At 44.4% G+C, this 16,794-nt stretch overlaps 1 protein-coding gene across 1 annotated transcript in view; it reads left to right on the forward strand.

Moving 5' to 3' along the window:
• The window catches only part of cadm2a (cell adhesion molecule 2a), a gene marked incomplete at both ends in the record, with an annotated part of 630,124 nt that overhangs the window by 588,590 nt on the left and 24,740 nt on the right, over positions 1-16,794 (forward strand). Inside the window, one exon of the mRNA XM_083635206.1 lies at positions 4,778-4,891. Within this exon, the coding sequence (XP_083491332.1) occupies positions 4,778-4,891 (114 nt within the window). The remainder of the gene's footprint in view (positions 1-4,777; positions 4,892-16,794) is intronic.

The raw sequence follows: 16,794 nt of genomic DNA on the forward strand, positions 1-16,794 counted from the left end.
TTTGGGGCTGGGAAGGCTTCTGATTGGATAAACGTAAACAGGATGTTAACGTCATTACGTTTACCGGAAGTAAACACTCAGCAGAGTTCTCAGCTACCGGTGCGAGCGACGAGCTAGAAACAACAGCAACAACATGGAAGAAAACGTTATCACCGCACTTTTCTGTTTCATTTTGATCGTTTGTGTTAAGCAGCAGCACGACAGTAATATGCTACTGCTTATTCTGCGTCTGCTGAGGAGGAGAAGGGAGGCAGTAGAAAACCGAAGAAGGGAGTCCAGTGCTTTGTTGAACGATGGCTACCGGTTAGCGCAACGCCTGCTGTACCTCAGTCCATTGCTTTTTCCCCACTCGCAAGGCCAGACAGCAGTGGATGAAAAAGGGAGCGAGCATGCGCAGAAAGACCGGAATGAACTTAATTCCTAAAAAGTGTGTACATGAACGGAAAATGGTTTCATTCGGAATAAAAAACGGAATCAACCGGCCACTTACATCGGATTGAATTTTCATTCGGATTGGCCATTTTCATTCGGATTTAAGTTTTTTCAGATGTTTACATGATAACTTTTAATAGGATTGAACGTTAATTCCGAATGAAAAGGGGAATAAATGGTCCATGTAAACGCAGCCATTGATACATATGCTGGATATTTCATTAATTTTCATTGTTCTGTATGAGCGAAATGTAAACACATACATAAATTGTGTACTAGCCATGGAGGATGGTTGACTGGCTGCAGATGACAAAATGGAGATAACCAATTTAGAGATGATGAATCATTCTTACAACACCAATGACCCTTCAGGAGGCTCCTTGCTTATAGCACACTCATAACACAAAATGAGAATGTGAAGACTTTCATGGACTGATGACATTGTTGTGAGAGCTTAGGGTAAACAATAAGCAATAAACTATATGTGGCCCTCCGCACAGTATTGGTTCATCAAGCAAGTTCAAGTTCACATTTTTTCTGTTCACCATATGAAGACAGCACTATCATACAGTTTGTAGACAAGCACCAAGTAGAAACAACACAGGCAGAACTACTGTTTTCAGATGGTCAACAAAATCCTTAGAGTACAATTGTATTGTTTGTGATTTTCCTTTTTATTTTTATAATCCATATGATGCGAGAAGCAGCTGGCCGGCCCCCGCGGTAATTTTACATGATCTAATCTGGCCCCCATTCAAAAAAGTTTGGACACCCCTGGCTTACAGTATGTCATTTGTGGTATAGATTTTAAACTGTGTACCAAATATCAACTATGATAGATAAATCAACACTCGGACCTGCGATCAGCACACTTTAACCAAGACTAGAAAAGTCACGGTATAATAATTGTACCAACCCATTAATGTCTTCTTCTTCAAAATTGATGTTAATCCAACAAAAATACCTAATAGGCTACAGATACATTTAAAGAATTTTAAGGGAGAAATAAGAGAAAGCATTATAATCACAAACATGATTTTGTACATCTTGAAATAGTAATGATTGTGGATGATATACTGGCCCTAATTGAAATGACAGTCATTGGAATGAATTTAACATGTAACTGCATATTGTGTGTATTTTCTCATCTAACTCAAATTTGAATTAATTAGGTGACATTGCTGTGTTTGAGTATCCAGCTGATCCTGTTATTGATTAGACGGGAAAGGTAACCAAGTGTAATGCACCATATTAAGGAACTCAGAACTTACACAAGACCGTGGTACTGTAAGTGAGAGGCACAATGTGATGTGTGTGTGTGTGTGTGTGTGTGTGTGTGTGTGTGCGTGCGTGTGTGTGTGCGTGCGTGCGTGCGTGCGTGCGTGCATGTGTGCGTGTGCGTGTGTGTGTGTGTTCCACATGCTAAGGTATTTATGTCCACCTCACAATTCCTTCAAATGCCAGCCCAATGTAACAACAAGAATAACCAATGCAACTTGATGCTATAAAACTGACAAATTCTGCGCCACAAAAAAGGTAATTGGGTATGGGAGGGTCAACGAATGGCAGCCAGTTTAGTTCCTACCCTTCATCAGTGATCAGCACACCTTTTAGCCTTTCACAATTGCTGCCATAATTCTTGGAAAATGCCTTTTTAATAGTTCCTCTCCAACGAAGAGACATTTTTTCTCTCTCGCCTCTCTCTCCTCAAGACATGGCTCTTAGCTGCTTAGTGATTCACGCTAGGCTTGAAATGTCACCCAGACACACAGGACAGTGGGCCCCCGTGGAAGAGTACCACAGCCAATTAAAAGCCTCTATACGCCAACATCAAAAGCAGAATGTCATAAACATAACACCCAAGGTGGCACTGTCACCTCATTAACTTTGTCACATAATGTTTCAACCCCAAAAAATCCCCTGTAAAGGACCATTGCCTCGGATGAAGGAGCTTTAGCACTATCTAGTGACAAGAAGACCCAAAGTCACAAACAGAGTGTGACACCGACAGCCTGGCTGCCTTTTTTTTGTTATTTCATCCTGAAATCAACCCTGCAAACAGGTGGCAGACGAGCTAACAACATTTCACTAACTAACACCGCTAAACCCTCCGATAGTTCCCTGTCTTTTCAGAGCAGATGTCCACTAGTCTCCACCAAAAATATCATCAATGTATTTTGTGTAGTATACGAGGATACAAATCACTTTGCTCTAGAGATATAAATGTGCATGTAGTTCCACTATTTAGGTTGGTACAAAGACACCCACACAGTGGTACAAACACACCCACGTGCACGCGCGTGCATACACACACACACACACACACACACACACACACACACACACACACACACACACACACACACACACACACACAGACCCAGTTTCTCTACACCCAAGCTTTTTTATTAAATGTATTTTTATAATGCACTGAGGTTGAGGAGAGTGTCAAATACAATAGTCAACTGAATCCACACTAGGGATGTTTTTTGTTTCAAATGACTGGTTGCAGACATCTATTCAAATGAAGCTGCATGGACATTTGCATAGATCATTTGCAAATGCCAGGTGCATTTGTTCATTCAGTGTTATTCAACTTTTGTTAACTTTCCTACGGTGCAGGATGCCTCAGGCCTCATATACCTCAGGTCCCTCAGTGCAGGATGCCTCAGGCCTCACAGACCTCTGGTCTCCCAGTGCAGGATGCCTCAGGCTTCACATACCTCAGGTCCTCCAGTGCAGGATGCCTCAGGCCTCACAGACCTCTGGTCCCTCAGTGCAGGGTGCCTCAGGCCTCACAGACCTCAGGTCCTCCAGTGCAGGATGCCTCAGGCTTCACATACCTCAGGTCTCCCAGTGCAGGATGCCTCAGGCCTCACAGACCTCTGGTCCTCCAGTGCAGGATGCCTCAGGCTTCACATACCACTGGTCTCCCAGTGCAGGATGCCTCAGGCCTCACAGACCTCTGGTCCTCCAGTGCAGGATGCCTCAGGCCTCACAGACCTCTGGCCCCTCAGTGCAGGGTGCCTCAGGCCTCACAGACCTCAGGTCCTCCAGTGCAGGATGCCTCAGGCTTCACATACCTCAGGTCCCACAGTGCAGGATGCCTCAGGCCTCACAGACCTCAGGTCCTCCAGTGCAGGATGCATCAGGCCTCACAGACCTCTGGTCTCCCAGTGCAGGATGCCTCAGGCCTCACAGACCTCTGGTCCTCCAGTGCAGGATGCCTCAGGCCTCACAGACCTCTGGTCCTCCAGTGCAGGATGCCTCAGGCCTCACAGACCTCTGGTCCTCCAGTGCAGGATGCCTCAGGCTTCACATACCTCTGGTCTCCCAGTGCAGGATGCCTCAGGCCTCACAGACCTCAGGTTCTCCAGTGCAGGATGCTGAACAGTCTGTCAGTTATCTGTTTGGTTTAAGGTGTGCCTAGAGACTGTTGAACAACACACTCAACCCATGACTGTTTACAGTGTTGTCTTTTCACAGTTCTAAATGTTGCACTTCTCCGCAGCAACACCCACAATATACTCTCTCACCAATGGAGGAAACAGTCTTTGAATATCGTTCAACTTAGCAACTGTGTTTTCCCTTTCTGAACATTGCTTGATAAAACTAGCCATATGCATGCAGTTTTATATACACGGTAAAAGCAAATACACACAAAAGTCTAAAAGACACACACACACACACACACACACACACACACACACACACACATAAACACACACACACACACACACACACACACACACACACACACACACACACACACAAACAAACAAACACTTGTCACCCACCAATGAATAAATCATTAGAAGTTCAGCTACATACAGTAGCGCTTTAACATAATGTGTTTGTTTTCTTAAACTTGTCTCGACTTGTGTGAACTTTGACCCAGACAGATTCATTAATAGTCAATCACCTGAAAGAGTTCAGCAGAGACAACTTCCCAATTCTGATGTGACAGGGTCATTCAAGTCGCATGAACTACACAGCAAAACAGCTGGATAAGGAATACCCAGATACAGCGATGCTCCTAGAAACAATCAAATCCCTTTTGAAATAAGGGATCAGCGATGTCTGAATAATAAATGTGTATACTGCACGAGGTGTGTGTTTCACCTTATTTTACCTTTTTTAATTGTGTCATTTTCAGTTCCCCATTACTATATATAATTGTTTGCCTCTGATCTGTTTGTCATTGTTTTATCTAACTGTCGCTATGTGTACAGTACACTGTGTTTTTGTTGTTGTCATATTGTTTTTGTATTTGTGTATTCGTGTGTGTGTGTGTGTGTGTGTGTGTGTGTATGTATGTGTGTGTGTGTCTGTCCAACTCCACCAGACGTCCCCACCACCCTGCCTCCATCCACCACTCCCCCCCCACACCCCACTCCTCCAGATCCTACCGCTCTCTTAGACATCCACGCTTCAGACCCCACAGTCACTGGCAACAGAGGTACAGTACCAGCCCACGCATCTGCGCTCAAACAGAAACTCTGCATTGGCTCCTTCCACTTCCTTCTCCCTTCCATGTCTCCTTCTCTGTCTTATTCTTTCTCTCTCGGCCGCTCCACTGCCTCAAGCATCGCTATTCCTGCCTTACGCACACTTTCTGTCACTCCAAAGCCGTTTTCCCACATGCGCTTTGTACCGCTAAATGACCGGAATGTGGTCTAATGCCTGTATGTGGGAAAGTTGTTTTCCGGTATAAGCGCGACCCAGTCATCGCGGACATTTCACCAGTTTCGAGCCAGTCAGAAGAGCGGTATGCGCGATAGTGGACTCAAGTGTAGAACGGGTCCAGTCATTTCCCGTGACACTCTCATGGGCGAGGTGTACACACGTTGCTTAATGTTCCAGCGGGCATAATCTAATCATTCGCGCACATTAAAGCAAACTGGCGAAATTATCTTGTGATAATAAGAGCAGTATGTCAGCTTCATGTGTGGGTGTGCTGATTTTCCCCTCTCTCCTCTCTGCTGCCTGCTCGCTCTCTGGCCACAGTCCGTCCTCCTCCTTCAGTCAGAGCCCGACAGGGACACAGACGAAGCAAATGCATGAAGCGAAATGTGGAAGTATTTTGCTTACGTTGCCGACAGCGAAGGCAAGCCCGGACACATCAAACGAAGCCAGTCTGTAAAAAGTGCTTCAACGCGACGCAGGTGAACGGATAAACAAGCAAACTTATTTCACCATTCAGAGTTTTGCCGACACGTCACTCCCCACCCGCTCTGCAGTGCCGCCCCGCCCCCCAACACACAGGCAATTTCGCTGCTAGATTCCCATATGCAGAGGAGAGGTGTGAAGGGAAATGTCCGATATTGACTTACAGGTAATTTTCCGGTACGCATGTGGGAAAACGGCTCTAGCAACACAGACAAGTGAAAACTGTCAAAGCCCTACTTCTATAGGTGTCGTCAGTCTCATGTGTGCCATAATGTCCAGCGTTTTCTTCTTACCCCTTTAGAGCTGCACGCAACTGTACAGTATGCTGCTTAAGCTGCGTTCACACGGACCTATTAAAGTTTTTCGCTGGCATCGAGTTTACATACAAAGTCAATGCAAACGAGCGATTGAGCGTATATTCGCCCGGGAGAAAAATCGCTGGGCGTCCGAGCGACAGAGACAGAGCGATAGGGAGAAAATTTTCTCGTCGCCCGAGATGAAATATCCCAACGAAATTACGCTGGCATCAGTCGCTCGCTGTTCAATGCTGATTGGCTGCCGTGTGAGAGTGAGTCAAGGATCACACTGGCTTGGAACAAACCGCTGGTTTATATAGTGAAGTCTGTACTACCGGTATAGAGCTCGCGTTATGAGCACGCTGATAGGCTTAGCTTGTAAACAACTACGGTGGCTCGTAGTTGACAAATATCATGACATTGCGTAACGTTATAGCCCCCAGATGTCCGTCAATTATTGTGCCTGTTGACGAGCGATTTAAACAGAGCGACAGAGCGATTCCAAAGGGTTGAATCAAGCAACAGAGAGAAAAATAAATATCTCAGTGTGAACACAGCTTTAGAGGAACGATGACTTCCATGAGTATGGAGGGAATTGAATCAGTTTTGAGTTTCATTAAAGGCCAAAAATGTTGCCTAGAAAAAAGAGAAAACCCCCAGCCATAATTCTTCATGTATGTCTCTAGGGTACTCCGGGTTATGTATCCAAAAAGATGACATCTGCTGAAATCTACCGTCCTCTCCCCCATTTCAAAGGCTTCAGTACTTCTGTGTCTTGAAATCTCAAAGAGGCAAATGCCATGTCCAACTGAAAATGTCTGGCTGGCCACTGGGGACTTGTCATTATGACTGCTGATAGCCGACTGCTTCAGTGTCCAGAGAATCCTGACTTTTAACTCTCCTTGTTCCAGAGTTAACAGTAGACACCTTATTTCAATGACATTTGTCTTTGTTTTTTCAAAAGAATCTTGCTCATTTTCTTGTAATGTACACATTTGAAACAATATATTACAGAAGGGACACTGAGTACAACAATGTTGGAGAGGCACAAAACAATCTTATACAAGTTATTTCTCAAATCCCGAGCATGTGCAAAACCCACTTCCCAATATATTGATTTCCATGTCAAATCAGCGGTGGTCAGGTTACAGTTTGTTTCTATAGCCCTTCATCACAGTCATGTCTCAAAGGATTCAACACAGAATCAGCCAAACTAGGTCTAACGGATCACCAATCAGTTTCAAAACAACAACAAAAATATATATAACAAAAAATTAGCACTAATGGGGGATAAAAATTGGATAAAAAAATCTGGGGGGGGGGGAATATATATATTGTCCATGTCATGTCTTATCTCATGGTGATTGTCCATGTCATGTCTTATCTCATGGTGATATATATATATATATATATATATATATATATACAGTATATATATATATATATATATATATATAGAATAAAGTATGACAGCATACATAAAACACAACATAAAACACAAAGAAAGTAAGCAGAAGACACAAAATACTAGTATGTTGAAAAGACATGACAGACCTACCTAAGCAATAGCCTAGCCTAGCTGGAACCGAAACATTACATGCTGAGCGAAAACCTTATTAGATCAGTGGGCCAATAGCCCCTTTTGACAGCCGCCATTTTGAGTATAAAAGCAGGGTAAACACAGGTGTAACCAATAAAATTAATGAGGGCCCTGACACTGGAACACCTAAACATCATTAATGGTATTGGTTATATCAGTGTTTGCCCTGCTTTACCACCTCAAAACGGTTGCTGTGAAAAGGGTCTATTTAAAGAGGGATGCCCCATCAGGACGGCTGAGTGTGCAAATAGGTGCAAACACAATGGCCAAAATGGACAATGACATGGACAATCACCATGAGATAAGACATGACATGGACAATCACCATGAGATAAGACATGACATGGACAATCACCATGAGATAAGACATGACATGGACAATCACCATGAGATAAGACATGACATGGACAATCACCATGAGATAAGACATGACATGGACAATCACCATGAGATAAGACATGACATGGAAAATCACCATGAGATAAGACATGACATGGAAAATCACCATGAGATAAGACATGACATGGAAAATCACCATGAGATAAGACATGACATGGACAATCACCATGAGATAAGACATGACATGGAAAATCACCATGAGATAAGACATGACATGGAAAATCACCATGAGATAAGACATGACATGGAAAATCACCATGAGATAAGACATGACATGGAAAATCACCATGAGATAAGACATGACATGGACAATCACCATGAGATAAGACATGACATGGAAAATCACCATGAGATAAGACATGACATGGAAAATCACCATGAGATAAGACATGACATGGAAAATCACCATGAGATAAGACATGACATGGAAAATCACCATGAGATAAGACATGACATGGACAATCACCATGAGATAAGACATGACATGGACAATCACCATGAGATAACACATGACATGGACAATCACCATGAGATAACACATGACATGGACAATCACCATGAGATACCACATGACATGGACAATCACCATGAGATAAGACATGACATGGAAAATCACCAATCACCATGAGATAAGACATGACATGGACAATCACCATGAGATAACACATGACATGGACAATCACCATGAGATAACACATGACATGGACAATCACCATGAGATACCACATGACATGGACAATCACCATGAGATAAGACATGACATGGACAATCACCATGAGATAAGACATGACATGGACACTCACCATGAGATAACACATGACATGGACAATCACCATGAGATAAGACATGACATGGACAATCACCATGAGATAAGACATGACATGGACAATCACCATGAGATAACACATGACATGGACAATCACCATGAGATAACACATGACATGGACAATCAACATGAGATAAGACATGACATGGACAATCACCATGAGATAACACGAGATAAGACATGACATGGACAATCACCATGAGATAACACATGACATGGACAATCACCATGAAATGAGATCCAAATAAGACAAAGAGAAACATGATGAGGCAGAAAGACAGGTAGACATCCTGCTTGCAAAACAACCGTCTAAAAGAGAGGAAGGACAAACACACAGCAGCTCTCTCACACACACACACACACACACACAACCCACAGTCGGAGCAGTCGTATTCAGTCAGGAACACACTCATACGGACAGCAGACAGGCAGTGAGTATAATGATGCAGACAGGCCAAGAGGCAGCACCAAGACTGGGCTCCCAACGGCCAGTTTCTATAATAATACTGTCAAAGCAAGTAAAGTAAAGCAAGCCAGGAGAAGACTGTCGGTCTTAAAATAGACACTCTAGGGTTGATCATATGACAATGAGAAAAGATAGGATTTGACTTTGGTTTTGAAGATTTTAGAAGAAATACTGTATCTTAATCGAAAGTGGATGTTCCCAAAGATAGGGAATCAACATAAGGGACACTATACAAAGTTTTCCAAATAAAATAGCATCCATTCAGCTCAACTTGAAACTCTTGTTTCACTTCTCTTTCCCATTCACTCCATCTACATGTCACTGCTCTCTCTCTCTCTCAAAAATTTAAAAAATTAAATTCAAAAAGGGCTTTATTGGCATGATAAGGTGCATCTTGCATTGCCAAAGCATACATTAGCGACACTTAGCAATTACAAAGAAACAAAAACAGAAATCTCTCTCTCTCTCTCTCTCTCTCTCTCTTCCTCTCTCTCTCTCTCTCTCCAGAGATGTAGAGACGTTGCCAGGTCTAGCTTCTGTCCTCTGTCCTCAGCTCCCCTCAACTTCACGTTGCTCCTCGGTCTCTTTGACTTCAGAATGATTGCATCTCGTCAACACTGCTTTCTTTAAATGACCGTCTTTAAAGACGAAATGAACCCAACGGAGCCCAAGTGGCGCGTGGGTCGGAGTCACGTTTCAGACTGAAAACATAACTTGTCTGAGATGACAGGTTGTCGATGATTTTATTTGACAATTCTGGGGACTGGATTTTTCTTTGGCCAATCCTGGCATATTCCGCCACCAAATCGAGTGGGATTCAGCGTGTTGTGGCGCTCTCCTCGGGAAGAGCCAGGTGACGCGAGGTTAGTGGAGCTACGCGAGTAGAGCCGCAGGCAGCCAGCTGCCTTTTGTGTGGTGTGGAGCGGTGAGTGCAGCCCGTCGGCCTGGAATCTCAGAGGGGCCGTAATCCTGGAATGCGAGTTTAACGAGCCAGTTACATTTTGTTTGCATTCTTAGACATTACCGTTTACTTTATTTTGTATGTTACATACAGTACAATTGGCCAAGTTAGTAGTTAGTTTATGGGCTAGAAATTCTGCCAGAACATAGGCGCCATTTTCTCCTTCATTTGGAGGAGAAATTTATCCTGAAATAAAGATTGATTGACAGCTGCCATGTCGTGATCAGTCGTGATATGATTGATGGAAATGGGGTAGAAATTTGATACTATGTGACGTCAGCAAACTGTAGAACTTTTGGTGTGAAAAAGTGTGAAAAACTAAAGAAATTAGATTTTTATTTTATTTTTTGCAGGTATTTGAACTAAAATGAAAAAGAAATGGGTTCAGCTCGACTTTAAAGCCTTCCAGCATTCTTGCCTCCTGTTCTAATGTTTCTCTGCCGCTTTGGTTTCTCTTCAAGCATTTCATTCAAGTTCCCCTCACTCCACCCCTTCTCTCCTACCCTGCACACGTTACACACGTTGTTGGATATTCCCCATCAGTGTGTCTCTATTAGAGATGCGCGGATGAGCTTTTATGCCATCCTAATCCGCGTGTATGCATGAACCGTCCGCCCGCCATAAATCCGCGCAAATTATTTCATACTATTTAGATCCGCGCCCGCCATGCACCCGACGCTATAAACGCTATAAAACGCTATAAAAGGAGCGAACTTACAGTTTCTGCTGCCGTTGGTGCGATCGCTGCAGTCCAAGACTCCAAATAAACATCCATGCTGTATTATGTCAAGTCCACCACTTGCCCTCATGTAGTTTACTCGGCTAACGCTATAGCTTTAAGTTTAGTTTACTTGATTGCCTCATTGTATGGGAAAAAACGAACGCGTCTTCTCTTCAAACACGTCTTCAGCGGAGACTCCTTTTTGAGGGTGACATCATTGACCATATATGGACGAAAAGTGGACCCTAGCGCCCTAGCACATGGCTATTGTTGTGTTTACGGCCGTGGGTCCTTTGGGGGATCTACAATAGGCGACTAAGAATGTGCCTGACGAAAAATGTAGCTTAAAATACGTTCATAGACTAGAGAACGTAATTAATATTATCTTTCCTCATTAATGATTCACAAGCTTCGGTGTTTGAGGGAGAATGGTGTCATGGAGGAGTCTGACTCGGGCACGGAGGCTGTTGCCCACAGGCTTCCGTGTTGGAGGGAGGAGGGACAGAGGCCTCGCGTTGACTACACCCTTCTGACTGTCATACATCTGCGAAGGCAAGGTCAAATCAGTCGAGTGAAGCACAGCAACGGGATGTAAACCAAAGTTTGCAGTGCATCAATACCACTGTCATGGAGGAGTTGGAGTTGGCACAGAGGCTGTTGCCCGGTGCTACTGATAAACTGTGGGAGACGACACAGAGGGGAGGGTTGAAAGCAGAGGAGGGCACACCTGGGACGCCAGGTGTTGCCGACGAGCCCTCTAGAGGTGTAGTGGTTTTGTCGTCGAAACGCCAGTGAAGGGGGGTTACCACCTGATGACTCCAATGACTCTTTTAACCCTCGCCCCTCTGTGTCAAATTCCATCATTAGCCACTTCAGTGTTGCAGATACCATCAAAAGACTCTCTAGTAAGTGCTTGCACAAGGGATATTTACATCTTATTATCCTGTGTTTTTTGAATCTGATGTTCTGGATGGATTTGTCCAGTGACTGCTGAGAAAGGTCAGCTGACGACAGGGGAAAGTCCTTGCGGCGGCATGGAGAGACAGCTGACAGGAGGGAACAGACCCCACCGGGACAGGCATGGGTTAGCTTCCCATGGCTGTAGTTTCCCAGGCTTTTCAGCACGTTGGAAACACCCGCTTTAGCTACGAAAAGTAAATATAAGAGAATACCCCCGGAGTCTGCGAGAGTGGGGGCGGAAGAGGACTCATCGGCTGATATCGCGGTAATAGACTTTGGACCGGAAACGACTATGAGCAACACGAGCACAGTGCAAGAGAGCACCACAGGAATCGCAGCGGCGGGCCACAAGCTTCGGTGTTTGAGGGAAAATGGTGTCATGGAGGAGTCTGACTCGGGCACGGAGGCTGTTGCCCACAGGCTTCCGTGTTGGAGGGAGGAGGGACAGAGGCCTCGCGTTGACTACACCCTTCTGACTGTCATACATCTGCGAAGGCAAGGTCAAATCAGTCGAGTGAAGCACAGCAACGGGATGTAAACCAAAGTTTGCAGTGCATCAATACCACTGTCATGGAGGAGTTGGAGTTGGCACGGAGGCTGTTGCCCGGTGCTACTGATAAACTGTGGGAGACGACACAGAGGGGAGGGTTGAAAGCAGAGGAGGGCACACCTGGGACGCCAGGTGTTGCCGACGAGCCCTCTAGAGGTGTAGTGGTTTTGTCGTCGAAACGCCGGTGAAGGGGGGTTACCACCTGATGACTCCAATGACTCTTTTAACCCTCGCCCCTCTGTGTCAAATTCCATCATTAGCCACTTCAGTGTTGCAGATACCATCAAAAGACTCTCTAGTAAGTGCTTGCACAAGGGATATTTACATCTTATTATCCTGTGTTTTTTGAATCATCGTTTCAACCGCCCGCAACCCATCCGCTATTAATCAGAATGTTTATTTTTATGATCCGGCCCGCCCGCCGGGCGGGATATCCGCGGTCAGCGGATATCGCTTATAACTGCGGCCCGCGCATCACTAGTCTCTATCCTCCTCTGATATCTGTTTGTGTAGTATAGAGACACAAGAGCATCTGATATTTTTGGTGTATCTTCATGGAATCTAAATACCAGACTCCTTCACTGTCCCCTCCAGTCACAAGATACTACACTATCGGCGTTGGTGTGACTACTTGATTGATTACCAGGTCTTTCCACAGGCTCTGGATGAAAGCAAACAACTGCACTGTTGTACCGCTTTGTCTTTTAATAAAGTTTTATTGCTGCTCGGAGGAAATACGAGGGTTGGGCCGAGTAGCCCGCATACAACATAAATGATGACTTCTTTCTCATACTTTCAGTATTATATTAATGCGTCACCAGACAGCCACAGTTGAAGGAGGGGGATCTGCCAACAATAAACCATTCAGGCAAGAAAGGGCAAGAAAAAGACAGCAATGGCTGGACACAGGAGGAAGCACTGTCACTTGTTTACTGTCACTTGTTTACATATTGGTTTTCACTAGTCAATTAAATGGAATGATTGGTAGATGTCAAAAGTCATCTGCACAGTTAATCATGTTGCACAACTGGTCGGACATATTTCTTTACGTGTTCTATGAGAGGTGTTAAGGTGTTAGATTAGATATTAGGTGCAGCCATGGGGATTTGTATCAGTCGTTGAGAAATGTTAATGTTTTCACACCTTGGGTATAACTCATCCAGTGAAAGAGCCAAGGCAATAAAAAGGTGATACAGTTATTAGGATCCCATCTAAAACAACAATTCAGCTGCAAGTGATTTCCATATTGCTTACTTTATGGACTCTAAAAGTATGAAGATGATTATCAAATGATTTAAAGGCTGATTTAAGTGTTTTTCAGTTCAAAAAATTGTATAAACAAAGAGTATTTAGGCAATATGATAATGTCTGATCATAGTTCTTTCGGGGTAAATTTTGTTTCAAACTTTTGAGGTACATTTTGTTTTCTCTCATACTCATGGCTCATAACTTTATTTGTATTTCTTCCCATGTGAGTATAAATGTGCTGTGTTATTGAAATGTTGTAGTAGGATTCGGCAGTCTGTTTTTGTTTTTGTTTATTTAAGTTAAGAATAGGGGGCAGGTAATATAAGTTTTTTCTTCTTCCTGCTCCTTTCCGACCATGGAATGTGGAAACATTGAATTGCAATCATTGCTGTATGAAATATCATGATCGGAACAAATAAATAAATGAAATGAAATGAAATGAATGCTTGATGAAAATAGATTATATCGCAAACTTTATTTCTAGCCGTGCAAGACGCTGTAAGAAATTATAGAAAAAGAGTTAATGACACTCAACCTGAAACTAATGGCTTTGTGGATCGCTGGGGAGCCTCCAGTACATGCTGAGAAAACTCTATATCTGCTATGTAAAAGGTCTAACATGGCACAAGTTATATGTAATTCTATGTAGATGTATGTGCATAATCAAACACACACATACTACAGCATTTAATATAATGGGGTGAACACTGTCATGCAAGGTAAATGCAGGATTTACTCACACCCATGTCTATAGAATGGGGGGGCGTAAAAAAACAATGCTATACACTTGATCATGTGAACAAACGGTAAAAGCCTTGATATACTTCTGCGTCAAACCCCTCGCCGAATGCGCTGAGGATGTGCGCCGCGGTCGGCGAGCCTGCCGGACCAGCCTGCGTGCAGCTCCTCGAAAATGCGACTCGAAGCAGCTGAGACGAACAGCGCGAGTATAATATAATATAGATGGGGAGATAACAGGAGAGGGGGAAAGCTATTACCAAGTATATGCACTACATTCTCTCCTTGGGCTAACTTCTAGTCATTGAAATCCTCGTGAAATCACACAATTTGCTCATTTTTGCTGAGGACTCCCTGTGACCCCTCGTCAAGCTGACGTTCGGCTATACAGGATAACAGTAAAGCGCAAATTATGCTCGAGCGAAATCGGCGGCGCTGACTTGCCGAGGGGGTCGCCGCAGCTGGGCGTCCTCTCGGCGCAGCTCGGCGTAGGGGGTGTGCAGCACGTCGAAAGTGTGACTCTGCCCCGTCAATTCATTGTTGTGCGGAATGAGGAAATGCCATTTCCTCATTTAACGTGCTTGTCCCTCATCTAGCAAAGCCTTCTGCAGGCTCACCGGAATGAGTTTTGAAATGGAGGGACAATAAAATGTTCCCCCACCGACATGATTGCAAGTTATTGGTAAACGACACGATAACGTTTTGGACAAGTTACGTTCGAGTATGCACAGTCTCGCTGTCGCCGCTCGGCGGCGGCAAGGCTCCAAGTCGTGGCTGCACAAAACCATGCCGGGTGCTTTAGGCTCCAAGTTGAGGCGATCGCGGAAGTATAATTCCAGCTTTAGGTTTAAACGGTGGCCAACCCAGTGGCCGGTCTCCAATTGAGCTTCAACACGAGAGACTCGGGCCTATAGTAGGTAATTTCTTCACAGGTTTCTCATGTACCAGTACTGAGTACGAACCGGAGAAAGACCCAGACACATCCAACAGATAGAACCTGATGAATGGATATGGCGCGTTGACCAGGATCTCTTCCACACATCTGATCCACCACCGAACATGGCCGTCGACACTGCCACACTCCGTGTCGAGTGTGCACGGATGACTGCAGGAGGATCCCTGCCCGGCCGCCAGCATATAAGCCTGTGATATTCACCTCACAGATCCAGTGGGTGAGTCTCTGCTTTGACAGGGGCTCGCACACAAAAAGCTGCTGTGTGCATCTCACCGTGGCCACCGTGCGTTCCACATAACGCACACATGGGGCACAGACAGAGTGACAGTCTCTCCACTCTCACTGTCACCAGCAAGGGAGGAACGAACCAGAGGGGAGGAAGAGCATACAGCAGCTTTCCTGGTCATGGCACGGGTCAGAACACAGAGAACCACAGGAGACGGTGCTCGTTCTGCCCTATTGTCATTCATGTATCAAACGACCAAGACCTTCAGTGTTAAAGCCTCAGCCTTAATTGATCTCCCCTGATGTTAGCGCTCTTTGAGAGTCAAGAGTGAGATCTTTATGCCTTTGATCTGCCGTGACAACCATGGCAAGGTGCATATTCACCAGGATGGAGACACAGAGCTGACCTGTCAGTGGGCCCAATTTGGATTGGTGGTTACTATAAATGTAATCAAACTGGAAAAAATGTTCATTCAAAAATCTTGACAGATTTATGTTGACTTCACCAAATATCAAATATTCATATCACAATATAAAAAATATATATATATCATTATATAATCAATACCCTAAATAAAGAAGAATGGCTTATTGAACTGAGCTATTGAGAAACTGAACTATAGAGTTTTGCACATATTGATAAGAATAGTGACAGTACACTATCTATAGCGATGACATGACATTGTCATGTCATGTCACTGCCTCGCTTATTACCATCTTTGTGCTTTTTTGCCCACTAGGCATCTCGCGCGCTACTGTATGCACGCTCGATTCCTAGGCTCGCCCACTGCCCGGCCACGCCCGCCCTGCAGCTCGCCGAGCTGGCCCTGCGCAATGCGGCCGCAGCGCGGCGTCCACTGCCCTGCAGCTCGACCGCTGTGCAGGCTCACTTGCTCCCTCGCCCGCTTTGCGGGCTCACTTGATTCAAGATTCAAGATTCAAGATTTTTATTGTCACTCCATGGTACAAGTATCACGTGTGAAATTCTTGTGCTGTGGACTCCGTTTACAACATAGTACAAATATAACAGGGCATATGAGTGCAAAAACAACAAGAGACACAACAAGCAATAAGGCAGTATAGTGATAAGACAAGTCAGAGACAGTGGCATATTCACTGCACATAGGTGCACGTGTCGTGTGCATACTTTAGACGTGCTTAAACATTTTAAATTCGGCGTATTTGACATACAGGTGCAAATAGCATATTTCTTATTAAACATACAATTAAACTCTGCGTTTTAAATTC

This window comes from Poromitra crassiceps (assembly GCF_964638095.1).
Source record: "Poromitra crassiceps genome assembly, chromosome: 1".
Classification (NCBI taxonomy): domain Eukaryota; kingdom Metazoa; phylum Chordata; class Actinopteri; order Beryciformes; family Melamphaidae; genus Poromitra; species Poromitra crassiceps.